This window comes from Anopheles merus, chromosome 2L (assembly GCF_017562075.2).
Source record: "Anopheles merus strain MAF chromosome 2L, AmerM5.1, whole genome shotgun sequence".
In the NCBI taxonomy this organism is placed as follows: domain Eukaryota; kingdom Metazoa; phylum Arthropoda; class Insecta; order Diptera; family Culicidae; genus Anopheles; species Anopheles merus.
Genome location: NC_054083.1, coordinates 46,665,994 through 46,678,546, shown reverse-complemented (window position 1 = coordinate 46,678,546; position 12,553 = coordinate 46,665,994). Strand labels below are relative to the sequence as shown.

The following is a 12,553-nucleotide window of genomic DNA, read 5'->3' as shown; positions in this document are numbered from 1 at the left end:
TTCGCAGATGGGTCGAGATGTTGGCAGGTTTCGATAAACATCCCAGAAATCGATTCAAAACGGTCCATTAGACAGAGATTTTGTGTGTGTTTGGGTTTTAGCGGTGGAGAAGAAATAAAAGCATGAAAAGAGAAAAAAAAGAAAAGAAAATAATATATAAGAAAATTATAGAAAATTACAACACAAATACAAAAAAACAAATTTAACATAAATAGAAAAAATGCATTTTCCCCATTGTTGTAACAATTTTAGATGTGTTGATGGAAGCAGATAGACCAAATAATTTCCACTACGACATAATGGAGACGCCTGGTAGTTGATAATTATAAAAGGAAAACTACTTCATATGTTTTTTTGGTTTTTATCTATAAATGAGCTGTTTGCATCATAAATACATCAAATTTTCAAATAAAATATTCCAAAAATATTACAATCAGTTAAACAGCTTTTTTACACAGAAACAACCCCAAATTATTGTAAAATAATGGCTACTGCTCGAATAAAAACGACAATTACTAATGAATGAACGTGTTGGGAAATTTACGTAAATTTTTTTGAAATACATTTATGTTTGCTACCACAGAAAACAGGAACACCAATAGCTACCAGCACTCAAACTGGGCCATTTTGCTATCGAAAAGATTACATCCCACGGCGACAAGAGCATGTTCGCTCAGCGTGTTGCTCGTCGTTTCCCATGTCTAGGCCAGCAACCAGTTCTCCCCAAAGCCTGTGCACAAAGCGTCATACAATTTTGCACCACTCGAGGGCATCCCGTACCCCCTCTGCAGGAACCTGTTTATCGACGCTTCAATCACATCGCACAACAGCGGGCAACACGATTGGCCCGATGGAGGCGCATGGTTGCCCATCACAACACAAGCACGCGACACAAGCACCGAGCGAAAAAAAAAGAAGCAAATTATGTGCATAATTAATATTTATGAACTTCCGCACGGCTGCTGCTGCTGCTGCTGCTTCGGAGCGGCTTTTCCGGGCTGTCCATTCCCGCTGACAAACCAACCGGGAAGAGTATTTCTTTGCCACGAAGAAACAACACATTTTCATCGTGCCGGGACGTTCCACGATGAAACTGATGGAACCGACCGGATATGCGATCGACTACCACACACAGTGCCCATCCAGCACAGGTTTCGAATTCACGAGAGTGTATTAAACAAAAAGCGGCGACAACAACAACGCTCAAAACCCTCCCCGAGGGAGGAGCACAAACAAAAACACAAGACATCGTGGCAACAGCAATTGCTTGCATAAAACATTTCCTTTTGTGTGCGGCAGGAATGGTGGAACAGGGAGTACAGGTGATGATACAAATTTCAACCACTCCAGTTTAACGGTAAAAAGAAGGCTTTGCGTCCTCCAAATCGTTAACCAGGAGCATGAAGTGCATGCGCCACCCGGAGAGGATGGAGACGATTGTTTACCGCGCAGAACAGTAGCAAAGAAAAAATGTAATAAACGAAACGCTAAAGCAAGCCGGTGCAGGCAAAGCGAGAGCCTTCTGTTCCTTTTAGGCTGGGGTTAACAAAACACAGTTTCTATCATTGCAGCATCACACCCGGAAAGCAATTCATTTAAAAGCAATGATATTGGTTGCGATGGTAAAACTTCTCCTTCTAGCTCTCGTAACGGCAAGCCGGAACTTAAACCCGAAAACCTTCAATGTACAGCAGAGCGTTGAACCTCCTCCCTAAGCCGACACAGCCAACTGTTTCACACACACCTAAAACTTGATGCAGTTTGCTGCAGTTTGCGGCCAGTAACACGCTGAAAGCTTTCAGCCTGCACTTTATGAAGCGAATATACGCGGCACCGAGCGACGCAATAAAAGCCCCCTCGCACATGCTCTAGCCGGCTCTTGACTTTCACTCAACCGAACATGCTAACCGCGCAGCAACAAACGGGAAGAGAAGCGAGCGAGAAAAAATATTAATTTTTTAATTAAACGTGAAACCTACTTGAAAAATTCAATCCTGTCGTGTTCCGCCGCCCGGCTAAACACGTCCGACAGTCCGGCCGAGTAGTGCGTCCCGAGTGCGAGTATTAGTATCAGCGACAGCAGCAACACACACGCCTGCGGAGAGAAAACAGTAGAAGTAGAAGGGTTAGCACAAACTGAAATGTTTTAAAGCTTAAACGAAAAAGGGTAAACAATAGCACACATATTTCTAAAACCTTTCACTGATTCAAAACGTCCACCACCACCTACAGCTCTTCTTCCCAAGCCATCACTTTACTCTTTACTCTTGCCCTTCACAGATTATTAAATAAATGAAAAACGATTTCAAACATAAACAACGGCAAAGTGCTGCTGACAGGTTTTGATGCGAATGAGCACGAAATCGGGCGAGCATAGATTAACAAAGACAATCCTTTTTCCGGCTTTGCGCCGACTGTTGCAAAGCGGGGAGGGGTCGGTTCCGATACGCTATCGAGATGGTTCTACCACCCCAACGTTCTTCCCCCATTCGTTTACCGCCCCTCGATGGTGATCCTTTCTTCCGTTGGCGCAGTTTTCACATTTTTAACTACGTTCAAATAAGCTGTGCCACGGGCACAACCCTACGCCCGAACTTTTGTCAAACAGCCGGAGCAGAGAATAGGCAAGAGCTTTGGACGGTAAACATTTGCGGGGGCCAAAATGATAAATGATATCTCTTTTTCTCGTTCACACCTCCCTGGCTTCGGTAGCGGGGAGAAAATCACTGTTTCCCAATCTCGTAAGCTCTTTGTGTCTGTGTGTTTTTTGCTTCACATCCTTCACCGGAAGAGTAAAAGCATTCAATTAGGAGACAACCACACCCGACCAGTTGGCTTCTTCGTTTCCAGCCGCTCATCCGGCACGAGTGATCTATCGTCCCACACTCCCCTGGCACCGCTGTGACAGTTCGCAAAACCGAGTTCATTCCGATAATATTAAAAGCCGACAAGAAAAAAAACATGCAAAGGCTCACTGGTGTCAGCTATTTTTCCAACGGCACCATCAATGGCGAAAAAAATTAACAAAAATGCTGGAAAGTTGACAATGTCCGCCAATATTTTGAGGCAAACTGGGGGTGGGGGAAGGAACATCATCAACCACGACCAGCCTATCGTTTTATGGACGAATTGTTTCAACGCGTTGTCAAGCGCGAACATAATGCGAAGGCACAGCATGCGCCTTCTAGCGTTCGCCCTCCCTACTTTCCATTCTTTATTGTATTCATCATCGTTCCACTGGAAAAAAAACACACACAAAATAACTTCCTGCGAATGAACGGGCTGGAGGCTGGACTGGCGATACTGGGCTGGCTCGCAAACAATAAAACTTTCTAAATCACGTTTCAATTTCGTTTTCCCATTACTTTCACTCCCACTCGGGGAAGGGCAGTCGTGGGAAGCGGACTGCGCGAGCGGAGATGGGTGGGAATTTTCACGAATCCTTTTAAAGCACCGCTTCCGCTAATCAAAGCCAACGGTTTGGGGGTGGTTGGGTAAAGCTGGCTGGACCTGGTTCGGTTAGATGATTTCCATTTTTCATACGCCCGTAGCCAGTGTGCGGGACATCCGAGCGGAAGTTTTGTCGCCGAAAAAAGGGGGTTAGGGAACAGCAGAGTGGACAGAAGGGTTGAAGCTTTGGGATGTAGCCTATAGCGAGATTTTCATTCACAGCAGCTGCTGTAATGATTTAACTTTTTAACTATGTTAAATAGGAGCGTATCCTTACTACAGTTTACCCATTTCGAAGGTACAAATAAATAGAAACATAAATAAAATAGAAATTAAAATAAATCAAATTCAAAATATCTTTAAATAGCTATTATAAATTTATACAAACTTTACCGACTTGCCCAAACAAATAAAACAAATCTTATCAGCTTTCACAAAAACCTTACAAAATAGAACCATTTCCATCATAAACACTCTCTTCCCTTCCGAATAGCGTGATGTCGTCTGCAAAGTAACATAACAACAATACCACAGTAAACACATCCATTCAAAAATCTTGATTTCTCTTTCTCCATCAAACAGAAGATAAACACTTCCTTGGTGTATATGCGACCCACACTCACGCACCATTTAACACCCGCAACTCGCCGTTTTTTGATGGACCAAATGAGCAAGCGCATAAAAACTAAACAGCAATTTTCACCCAAGCAAACAAAACATAACCACACTTACATTTTTCTCTCGTTCTTTTTTGCTTTTTTGCTGTCGTTTGTTTCACATTGCTTTGGCTTTTGTTTTTCGCGCCCCGACCTACACGCGCGCGGTTGCCAAAAGCGTCCTGTGCAAAGCGTCCTCTTTCCCTCGGCTTCCCTTTTCCTAATGGACGCACACAAAATAATACACAGCCGCCAAAGAAAAGGGGTGGCACGAGCGACAATAAAACTGGCGCCACCACTTACAGCTAGCTACACAACAACAACGACAGCATCAACCGGCAGAGGAAGTTCTTCCTTCCAACTCCAAAAGGGAGAGTATATGGTGCATGACATCATTCACACGCATTTTTTTGTTTGTGTGAGTTTGGTGTTTGGTAAGCCCAGCAGCAAAAACTTAACGCCCGAATCTTCCATTATGCAGGCCACTTTCTTATTTATTATCATATTATTATCTTGACGGTGGATGGGTAAATATTCATCGTCACTTCCTGTTAAGGCGAAAAAATAGAACTCTTCAACACTAGCGAAACGCTTAGTTTATGTGGTACAAGCAAAACAGGCGAGGGAAAGAAAACACCCGCAAACCAACATGACAAAAAAATGTGAAAGGATATTTATCTAATTTCCAGCTTTTTGTCTCCGTTGCTCGGCATTGAATAGTGCTGGTCAGGTACGTGTCTTAGCGTGATGCACAATACGAAATTGAGATAAAGAGATACTTTTCTCTTTAAATAAATGTGTTAACAAAAGCGATATATTTTAATCTTATACCTTCATAATGTGGCTGTCCCTTGCGCCTAAATGTAGGCAACACACAGTGTAATCTAGCCTAATAGTGTGCTTATTCAAATTGTTTCCCCATTTCCGAAACATTTAACCAATCTTTAAACGTTGTGTACACACATAGCTAATGTACGGAATGTTCCCAACTTCAATATTAATTCCAGCTGACGTCAACATGCCACTCCGGTACGTACAGGCAAATATGCTACTAAACTTCAATCAACCCAATCTAATTTCTCCCAGATATTGCTAGCGGCGTGTGTGACACACCGGCGAACGGTGCCGAAACATCCAATCTGTTTCTAGCAAACTCTCTAGCATCACCGCGAACGCGATCCCCGAAGCTCTCGAAACGAGACCGAAACCCCCTCCCCGCCAGTGAAGCGGTGAAGCGCGAACCAAACGTGCACGGTTGAGCGAATCGATTCAGGAATTAAGAATGACGTACACTTTTATTCGTACTCGCGGCTGTCAGCGCACCCGATTGGTGTAAGACTAATCAGACGCCAACGTACTCCGCTCGCGCTAGACGGGGAAAGCTCTTGCCATTAAGGAAAGCCGCACGTTATTCTCCCGAGACCCGGCGCGTGCTGCTGTACTCAGGCACACACATACAAACTCCCCACGTTCGATCGCATTCAATTGTCATTCGAATGGGATGCAAATCCCGCTTGAAATGAAGACTAACACACTCTGCTGCTGCTGTTGCTGTGTGGAAAGCGCACAATCTGGCAATGAGTCGACATACTCGTAGCAGCCACATTCACCCCCGCGCTAGCCGGCTGTCTTGACGGTGGCAACGAGCACCGAAATTTTAGCTTTCCGCTCAACAAAGCGGCAACCGTGTAAGACCGTGTGCCGTAATCCTCTTCGCTTCCGGAATCGATTACTGCCCGAGCCATCGCCGCATGCCAGCGTTGTTCGTGCGGAGGTGCGATGAAGTAGCTTTGAAGTTGACAACAATTCCCGGGTCGGGAGCGTCTTGGAATGGAAAGTAATTTTACCCAGACGGTGAAACACCCTCAGCAGGAAGGAGCGAAGAACCGCACGCGATTGGTTCGTTGTTTGGCAAAATCTTTTACACTACGTCAGACTGCTGGTGCAAGGCACGAGGGCATCCGTTTTACTCGTTACAGCAGGAAGGTGTCAATCGGAAAGAGATGCAGCCGTAGCGAGCGAGCTTGCGTTGTGTCGGTTTTGTTTTGCAACCTTGCCATTTCCCATCAATTACGTTGCAAGAGAAACTACCACACCACACAAGTAGATCTGAAGCATTCCATTGAACGGTGATAGAGATGGATCGGTTTGGTTTTGGTTCTCGTTTGCTATTGGGACGCCTTTCTTCGTAATTTCACGGCCAACGTACGGTGAACGAAATGGTAAAAGACATCTACATTACTTGCTATTTGTATTGCACATGTGTTGCTCTAGTTCTAGCGAACACGGTACTAGGAAATAGACGTAGTAAGATTTATAAATAAGTTTTGCAAAATGCTGAAGGCGAGTTACGTTTCATGGAGTTCGCCTAAAATTATGCAACATGTGTTACATATAGGCCGTGAAGCTGCTGAAACTGCTAAAAAAACAACGCCAAAATCCACACATTGCATACTTTTAGGCGTATTGCGCTTCATGCATAGTAAAAGAACTATTTTGGCTAAAACAGACATTGAAAATTTTGCATCAAAATTACTTTTGACAATTAAAAATATGACTCTTTAAAATGTTAAATACCAACACTTGGTCCCAACAGCACTCGTTTAAAATATTCCCCAATTTGTGTGAAATTCAATCAAGTTACCGTATTTGAAACAGTTTAAATATTTTTTTCTAATTTTATACCTGTTTAGTAAACCTCCTACAAGGGTACCATTCTACGGATCTGCCAGATTTTACACAAATCAAAACCTACCATTTGCATAATTCGCTTTCCTCTCCTGCACCACCAACGCCGATACCCTTCCCAGCAACAATCAACACCATGCTACCACCCCGTGCGAAACGTAATCATCTTCACAAGTAAACTCATCACCGAAACCCTCTCCCGTCAAGGCTCACAAAACCCCGTCAACCAGTGCCGTTGAAACGAACGAGGCTTATCGGAAATTCTGCATAAATCTCGCCCCGAACAGCTATCAGCAGTGCAGAAGAAAGCGAACGGAAGGCTTCGTCGGTTACAATGATTTTTTGCTTTCTTTTTTTTTTCTTTTTTACGTTGAAAGAAGCCATCATTCTCCACGTGCAAGCTGGATGGTTTGGTGATGAGGCAGGCGCCCTTGCCATTCCGTTTATGGCTTCAGCCATAGGAAAAAGAGAAAAAATGGCCTAACCAGATGAAGCTGACTCTTATCTTAACTGCAGCGATTTCGTGCTGCTGCAACGGCTTCATCTTAACACGCCACTTCAGCGTAGACTTTCTACTTTAGTGAAGCAAAAAAAAACAACAAGCTACAAATAAAAATTTATCAAGAACATGGAGATAAAACAACACTATACAAAAAAGCTAAATAATGTCCGAGTTTGCCAACAAAAAAAAAACTTCAAAACTTCGACGAGCATTCCGAGCGAAAGAGTAAAGTGACTTAATTTTCATGCCCAACACAACACAGCACCAGAGCACGAGGGGGAAACGTTGCCAACAATCGTGAAACAATGTGCCAAAACCAACTACACCATTACGGTGAGCGCCGCACACGTTATGATTTTATAAACAGTTCATATTTTTCAACCGAGCTTTTCCTACTAGAACTCAGGGCTCGGCTCTACCAAGGAGAAACTGGCTCCTGGGGCTAGAAAAGCCCATATCATTACGCTACAACCAACCGGAGAAGCATTCATTTTTCTTGCCGCTTTACATTCCCGAAGCATCGCGCATACCGCAATGTCCTCCCCCCCCCTCCTTTCCGGACACACGGTGGATCGTACAAAAAAATGAGAATATCAAGACTTTGATTGCACAGCGCCAACAGCGCGCACCGCTGCTCCTACTCAGGAATGATTGACTCGCCGAGTGACTGAATGCTGCCGCGCGGTCTTCGCTTGCTCGAACGTGCGTGGGCGACGGGACGGGCAGCGGAATGAAACGAGAAAGAAAGAAGAAAAAACAGCAAATGCCCCGTGATTCCATAAGTTGACGGAAGGAAATAAATTTTCCACTACATTCCGGTACCGCTTTAAAGAGCCCCGCGCTACAGGCGGAACCAATAGAGCGCGGGACGACGACAAGGGAAGGCTTGCAAATTTACAACCTCACGCCCCGAGGCGCCAGCACCAGCACTGTCAGCTGGCTGGGCTGGGAAACACACCAACCGACCCCATGCCATGCAATTCCCTTTTTTTCGGAGGAAAATTTATTCAAATTCGTCATATTGCAAAGGCCCCCCCTCCTGGTTGATTTTACGCGGAAAGCGTGGCGACAAAAATCAAGCGCGCCTTGCGCGTCTCTACCCAATTTCCATATGACTGATTGCGATAATCGGATACCGTTTGTCAGGCGGTTGGTACGGGCGGGATGGGCCCGCGAGCCAACATACCCGCCTGACAAACTACAGCGTGACGGCGCGTTTTTGTTTCGTGTTATTTTTTCCACTACCGTTTCGGTGTTTGGTTTATATATGCAACACATACAGACAGACAGACAGACACACACACACACATGTAGAGAACAATTCACATCATACTTTGTCAATTTTCACATTTCCGTGATTTAAGATGCGATGTGAGCAAGCACCGTCGTGTGTGGGTGTCACTGTGATGCAATTTGATTGTGGAAATGAGCCTGCAATTGGATGGGGCTCGATTTATCCTCCCTTTGAAGCAGGAAAAATAGCTCCATTACTCTTCGGTAAATGCCTGTGCGGCTTGTCTGTTATTTGTTGTTTGCGGGATCCATTTTAAACGGAAGCGTTTGATTTGATTGTTCGCTTGGCGTCGAGCAAACCGAATCGTTCTCGTCCGAAACGCCAAGCGTATGTACAGCAGAAATTAACTAAATTTAATTGCATACATTTAGGCGCTCGTTCATCAAAAAAGGATATTGTTAACAAATGTTTCGCCTGAAGATATGCAAAATGTATTTTTAACTACATTTTAAGCGATTTTGTAGCATGAACGTAGTCAAGGAACAATTTTGTTGATGCATAAGTTAAATACACCACATAAAAACCACCAGACATCAAACCGCCATACATCAAACGGACTTTGTAATTACTTTTGGACTATGAAATTAAAATTAAACATGAAATCCATCTAACAGCAAATACTATCAACGTGTCTACGTGTGTACTACTACTTTGAAAAAAAAAGACGAATGCATTTGCCCAATGCCAATTGACTTTGCGACAAATCGATAACTTCCTCCCGGAACCGAAAATTGCTTCTTTTCCCCCTTTGCCTTATTCCGTGCCAGATCAAACGTTTTTGTATTTTTGCAACAAGTAGCTTGATTCTTGTATCATAAAAAAAAACCATTTAAACTCTTTTAGCAAGTACATATTTACCCAGCCATTTCGCAATTGATGGTTTTGTCGACGCAAACACGCACCAAGAGCTTGTAGCTAGGTTTGAGTTTGATACTCTCATTCAAGCAGCACCCGTACGAAACCTCCTGTTCTGAATGTTTCCCGTTCCATTCATCTGTTCGCCATCCGCCATCACTGAAGCGAGCGAGTATTAACCAATGGTACACATGTCTGCGTATTCCTTGGAGGGTTTCCTCCCCATTGCAGCCACTTGTTGCCAGGCCCGGCAAGCATTTGCCCCGTTACGCCAAACAATCTTCCTACACACACGTGTCTGTTTGCCGGTGTTGCCTAACCCTCCCTAGCCTACAGATGGCTACTTCCCCCTTTCCAGCCACTCAGCATATGCACGGATTCTTGACATCCCTCCCGCACTCCGCCACCAATAACAATAATGTCACGCTATTTATCTTCATATTCTATACAGGTGAGATTACACTCATCTGTTCACTTTGCAATCTAACTTTGCCTATTTTTGCCGTTCGCTGTACCATTTGTTGCTTTGCCCCTGCATCGCGCACCAACCCACCACACCATCCCACACACGGTATGGAAGCAATGCTACCGTAAATGCTTAAAAATTCTACAGCAACTCCCGCTTCTTTCTCCGTCTCATACAGCCTGCGCCATTCAGAAGAAACAGGCGAAACAATGAACGAAATTTGTGGCACGTGGTTTCAATTGCAAATTTCGCTTCACCCGGGGCCTATGCTATTCTGACAGACAAAAGCCTTCCACTGCTCCGGGAAGCGAGTGGGCGGGTTTGTTGAGTTTTCCGCCCCCTGTGCCTGCCATCAACCAACCAACATCTCCCTAGCTTTCCTGGGAAGAAGTGTCCGTGAAAGAAACAATAAATTTCCATTAGACGTTTTCCAACTGGGCGTCTTACGCAAATGCGGGAAGCAGCATTTACTTGGCGCATCCACCTTCCCCAGCCGACATACCTAGCTTCTTGGCAGACGTCAAATACTCAACTGCTTTAGAGAAAAGGGAGAATCGGGCGCCCGTTTGACTGCGCGGTGTTGCTACTTGCTGTTCGTGGAAATATTTATTCCCCGCCCGGCCGCACGACCGCACGCGCAGATTAGCATTACGCTGTCTCGAGGTGACTTCACACGTACCATCATCATCAGCGCCACTTTCAGCCACCAGGCATCCATGATTCCTTTTATAGGAGGAGAAAGCAGGAAAGGCACAATTGGCAACCAGATCTCCGGAAGCACGACAATTCTGCGGCGGGTGCTAATGAATGCATAATTTGTCTAATTACAAGCACCAGCCTCCTCAGCAAACCCGTCACTGGGGGGAGGGAGAGGGAGCACCAGTATAGCTGTATAATTTCCAAATTATGGAGAAAAGGAAGATGGGTTTATATTGTTGCCGATAGAGTGGCGCTTTTGCTGCGTGTTTTCGTGGAAATGATGTTACTTCCGCTTTGCAGGAAGTGTGTCTTCAATGCGGAGACCCATTAAGACACTCTCTTTCGCTCTCTTTCTTCTTTCCATAGAAAATTATAACAATATTAGACCTCCATATGATGTCACACCAGCAAAACGTTTGCCCTAACCAGTAGCAGTTAGGGATGGGTAATAGGAGAGGGAGGCAATAAATGGCAGAAATGAAGATGTTTATGGTAGGCAATTGAGTCGTATGCGACCCGCACCACTGACTGTTTGTAAGTAATCGAATTCAATTAGGGTCGTATGGACTCGCAAACCATTGGAATGGGAAGCCTTTGTCGCCTAAACTGATAAGATTACGGGCTGTGAATGGTTTGAGCAAAATAAAACTATATTAAATTCTGATTTTAAGCTGGCGCCTAAATGTATGCACCACATGGATCGTATCCGTTGATTTTATAATTTATACTATTTTTTTCTTTTTCATCCCCAAAGTAATTACCATTTATTATGTTTTAAAGGTGTGTATTAGTATTAGAAACCATTTAAAACTCCCATCAGCTTCTTCTTTTACCAAGTTAATAATCATCCCAAACATCGAAAAAGCTGTCATCTACGGCGAAGCACAACATAAGCTCTAAAGTATGTAAAAATTGAAAAGTAATCACTGCCCTCTCCTTTTACAAACTTTCCCAGCACACACACGCACTCACAATAGTATTTGTGAGCTTCATGACAAATACAACGAAACAGGAAAAAGAAACAAAACACACACAAGAATAAAACTACTTGTCTTCCTCCCGTAACGCAACATTTCTCTCCCACCCCTTTTGCTAAGACAAATAATTTGTTTCCCCGTGTGCGCACTGTCAGATGTCACGAACGTTACCAGTCACACGATTGTCAAGGGGGGGTCAAAACAAAAACAAACCTTCTTCCTTGAGCTCGATTGACAGGACGAAGAGGGGGGAGGAAGAAGCATGAGCAGCAAACGCTAGCAATATGCAATTGCTTTCCATTGTACTTTGGCAACGGTTAGCGCGCCGTTCAGAAAAAAAGCCTCGGCACGCGCGTGTATGTGTGTGTGTCGCTGTAACTTCTTGTTGTTTAATTTGAAATTGCTAAACATCACTCTATACAAGCAATCAAAAAGCAAAGTTTGCCTTACTGTTTCCGATGAAAAGCTTTTGCATTGTTTCCACCCGCTCCCGGTGCATTCACGCACGTGTATGTGTGCCTTACAGGTGGGACGGGAAGAGGGGGGGGGGGGGGTGGGGAGTAGCTTAAATGTTGCTTGCCTTTATCTGTTCGCTTATCTTTCCGGGTGCTTCTTCTTTTTTTTTTGTCGTCCAAGACAAGGGAAAAGTCTAAGCATCGTTCGTTTGTGTTTTTTGTTTGTTCTTGCGCAAGATTGAAATTTTCTACCTCGTTGCAGAAAGTACATGAGAAATGTACCCCTATGTGTGTGTGTGTGTGTGTACCTTTGCCATCCATTACACGGCAGTCAGTGCACGACAATAAAGGCAACATCTAGAATGGAAACAAGGTAGCGCAATACACACCGGGACAAACCGAAAAGAAGACAAAAAACAGATGGAAAATAAGATAAGCAAGAACAGAACAGAAGTACGTACAAACATAAAAGCTCTTAAGCACCCGTCAAGCGTCTGCAAAGAGCGTTACA

The 12,553-nt window shown here is 44.3% G+C and overlaps 1 protein-coding gene across 4 annotated transcripts in view; it reads right to left on the bottom strand.

The window, feature by feature from the left end:
* The window catches only part of LOC121592656 (sodium-coupled monocarboxylate transporter 1-like), a 54,970-nt gene that overhangs the window by 19,833 nt on the left and 22,584 nt on the right, over positions 1-12,553 (bottom strand). For all 4 annotated transcript variants that reach the window (XM_041914296.1, XM_041914295.1, XM_041914297.1 and 1 more), the window contains one exon: positions 1,980-2,095. In XM_041914296.1, the coding sequence (XP_041770230.1) occupies positions 1,980-2,095 (116 nt within the window). The remainder of the gene's footprint in view (positions 1-1,979; positions 2,096-12,553) is intronic.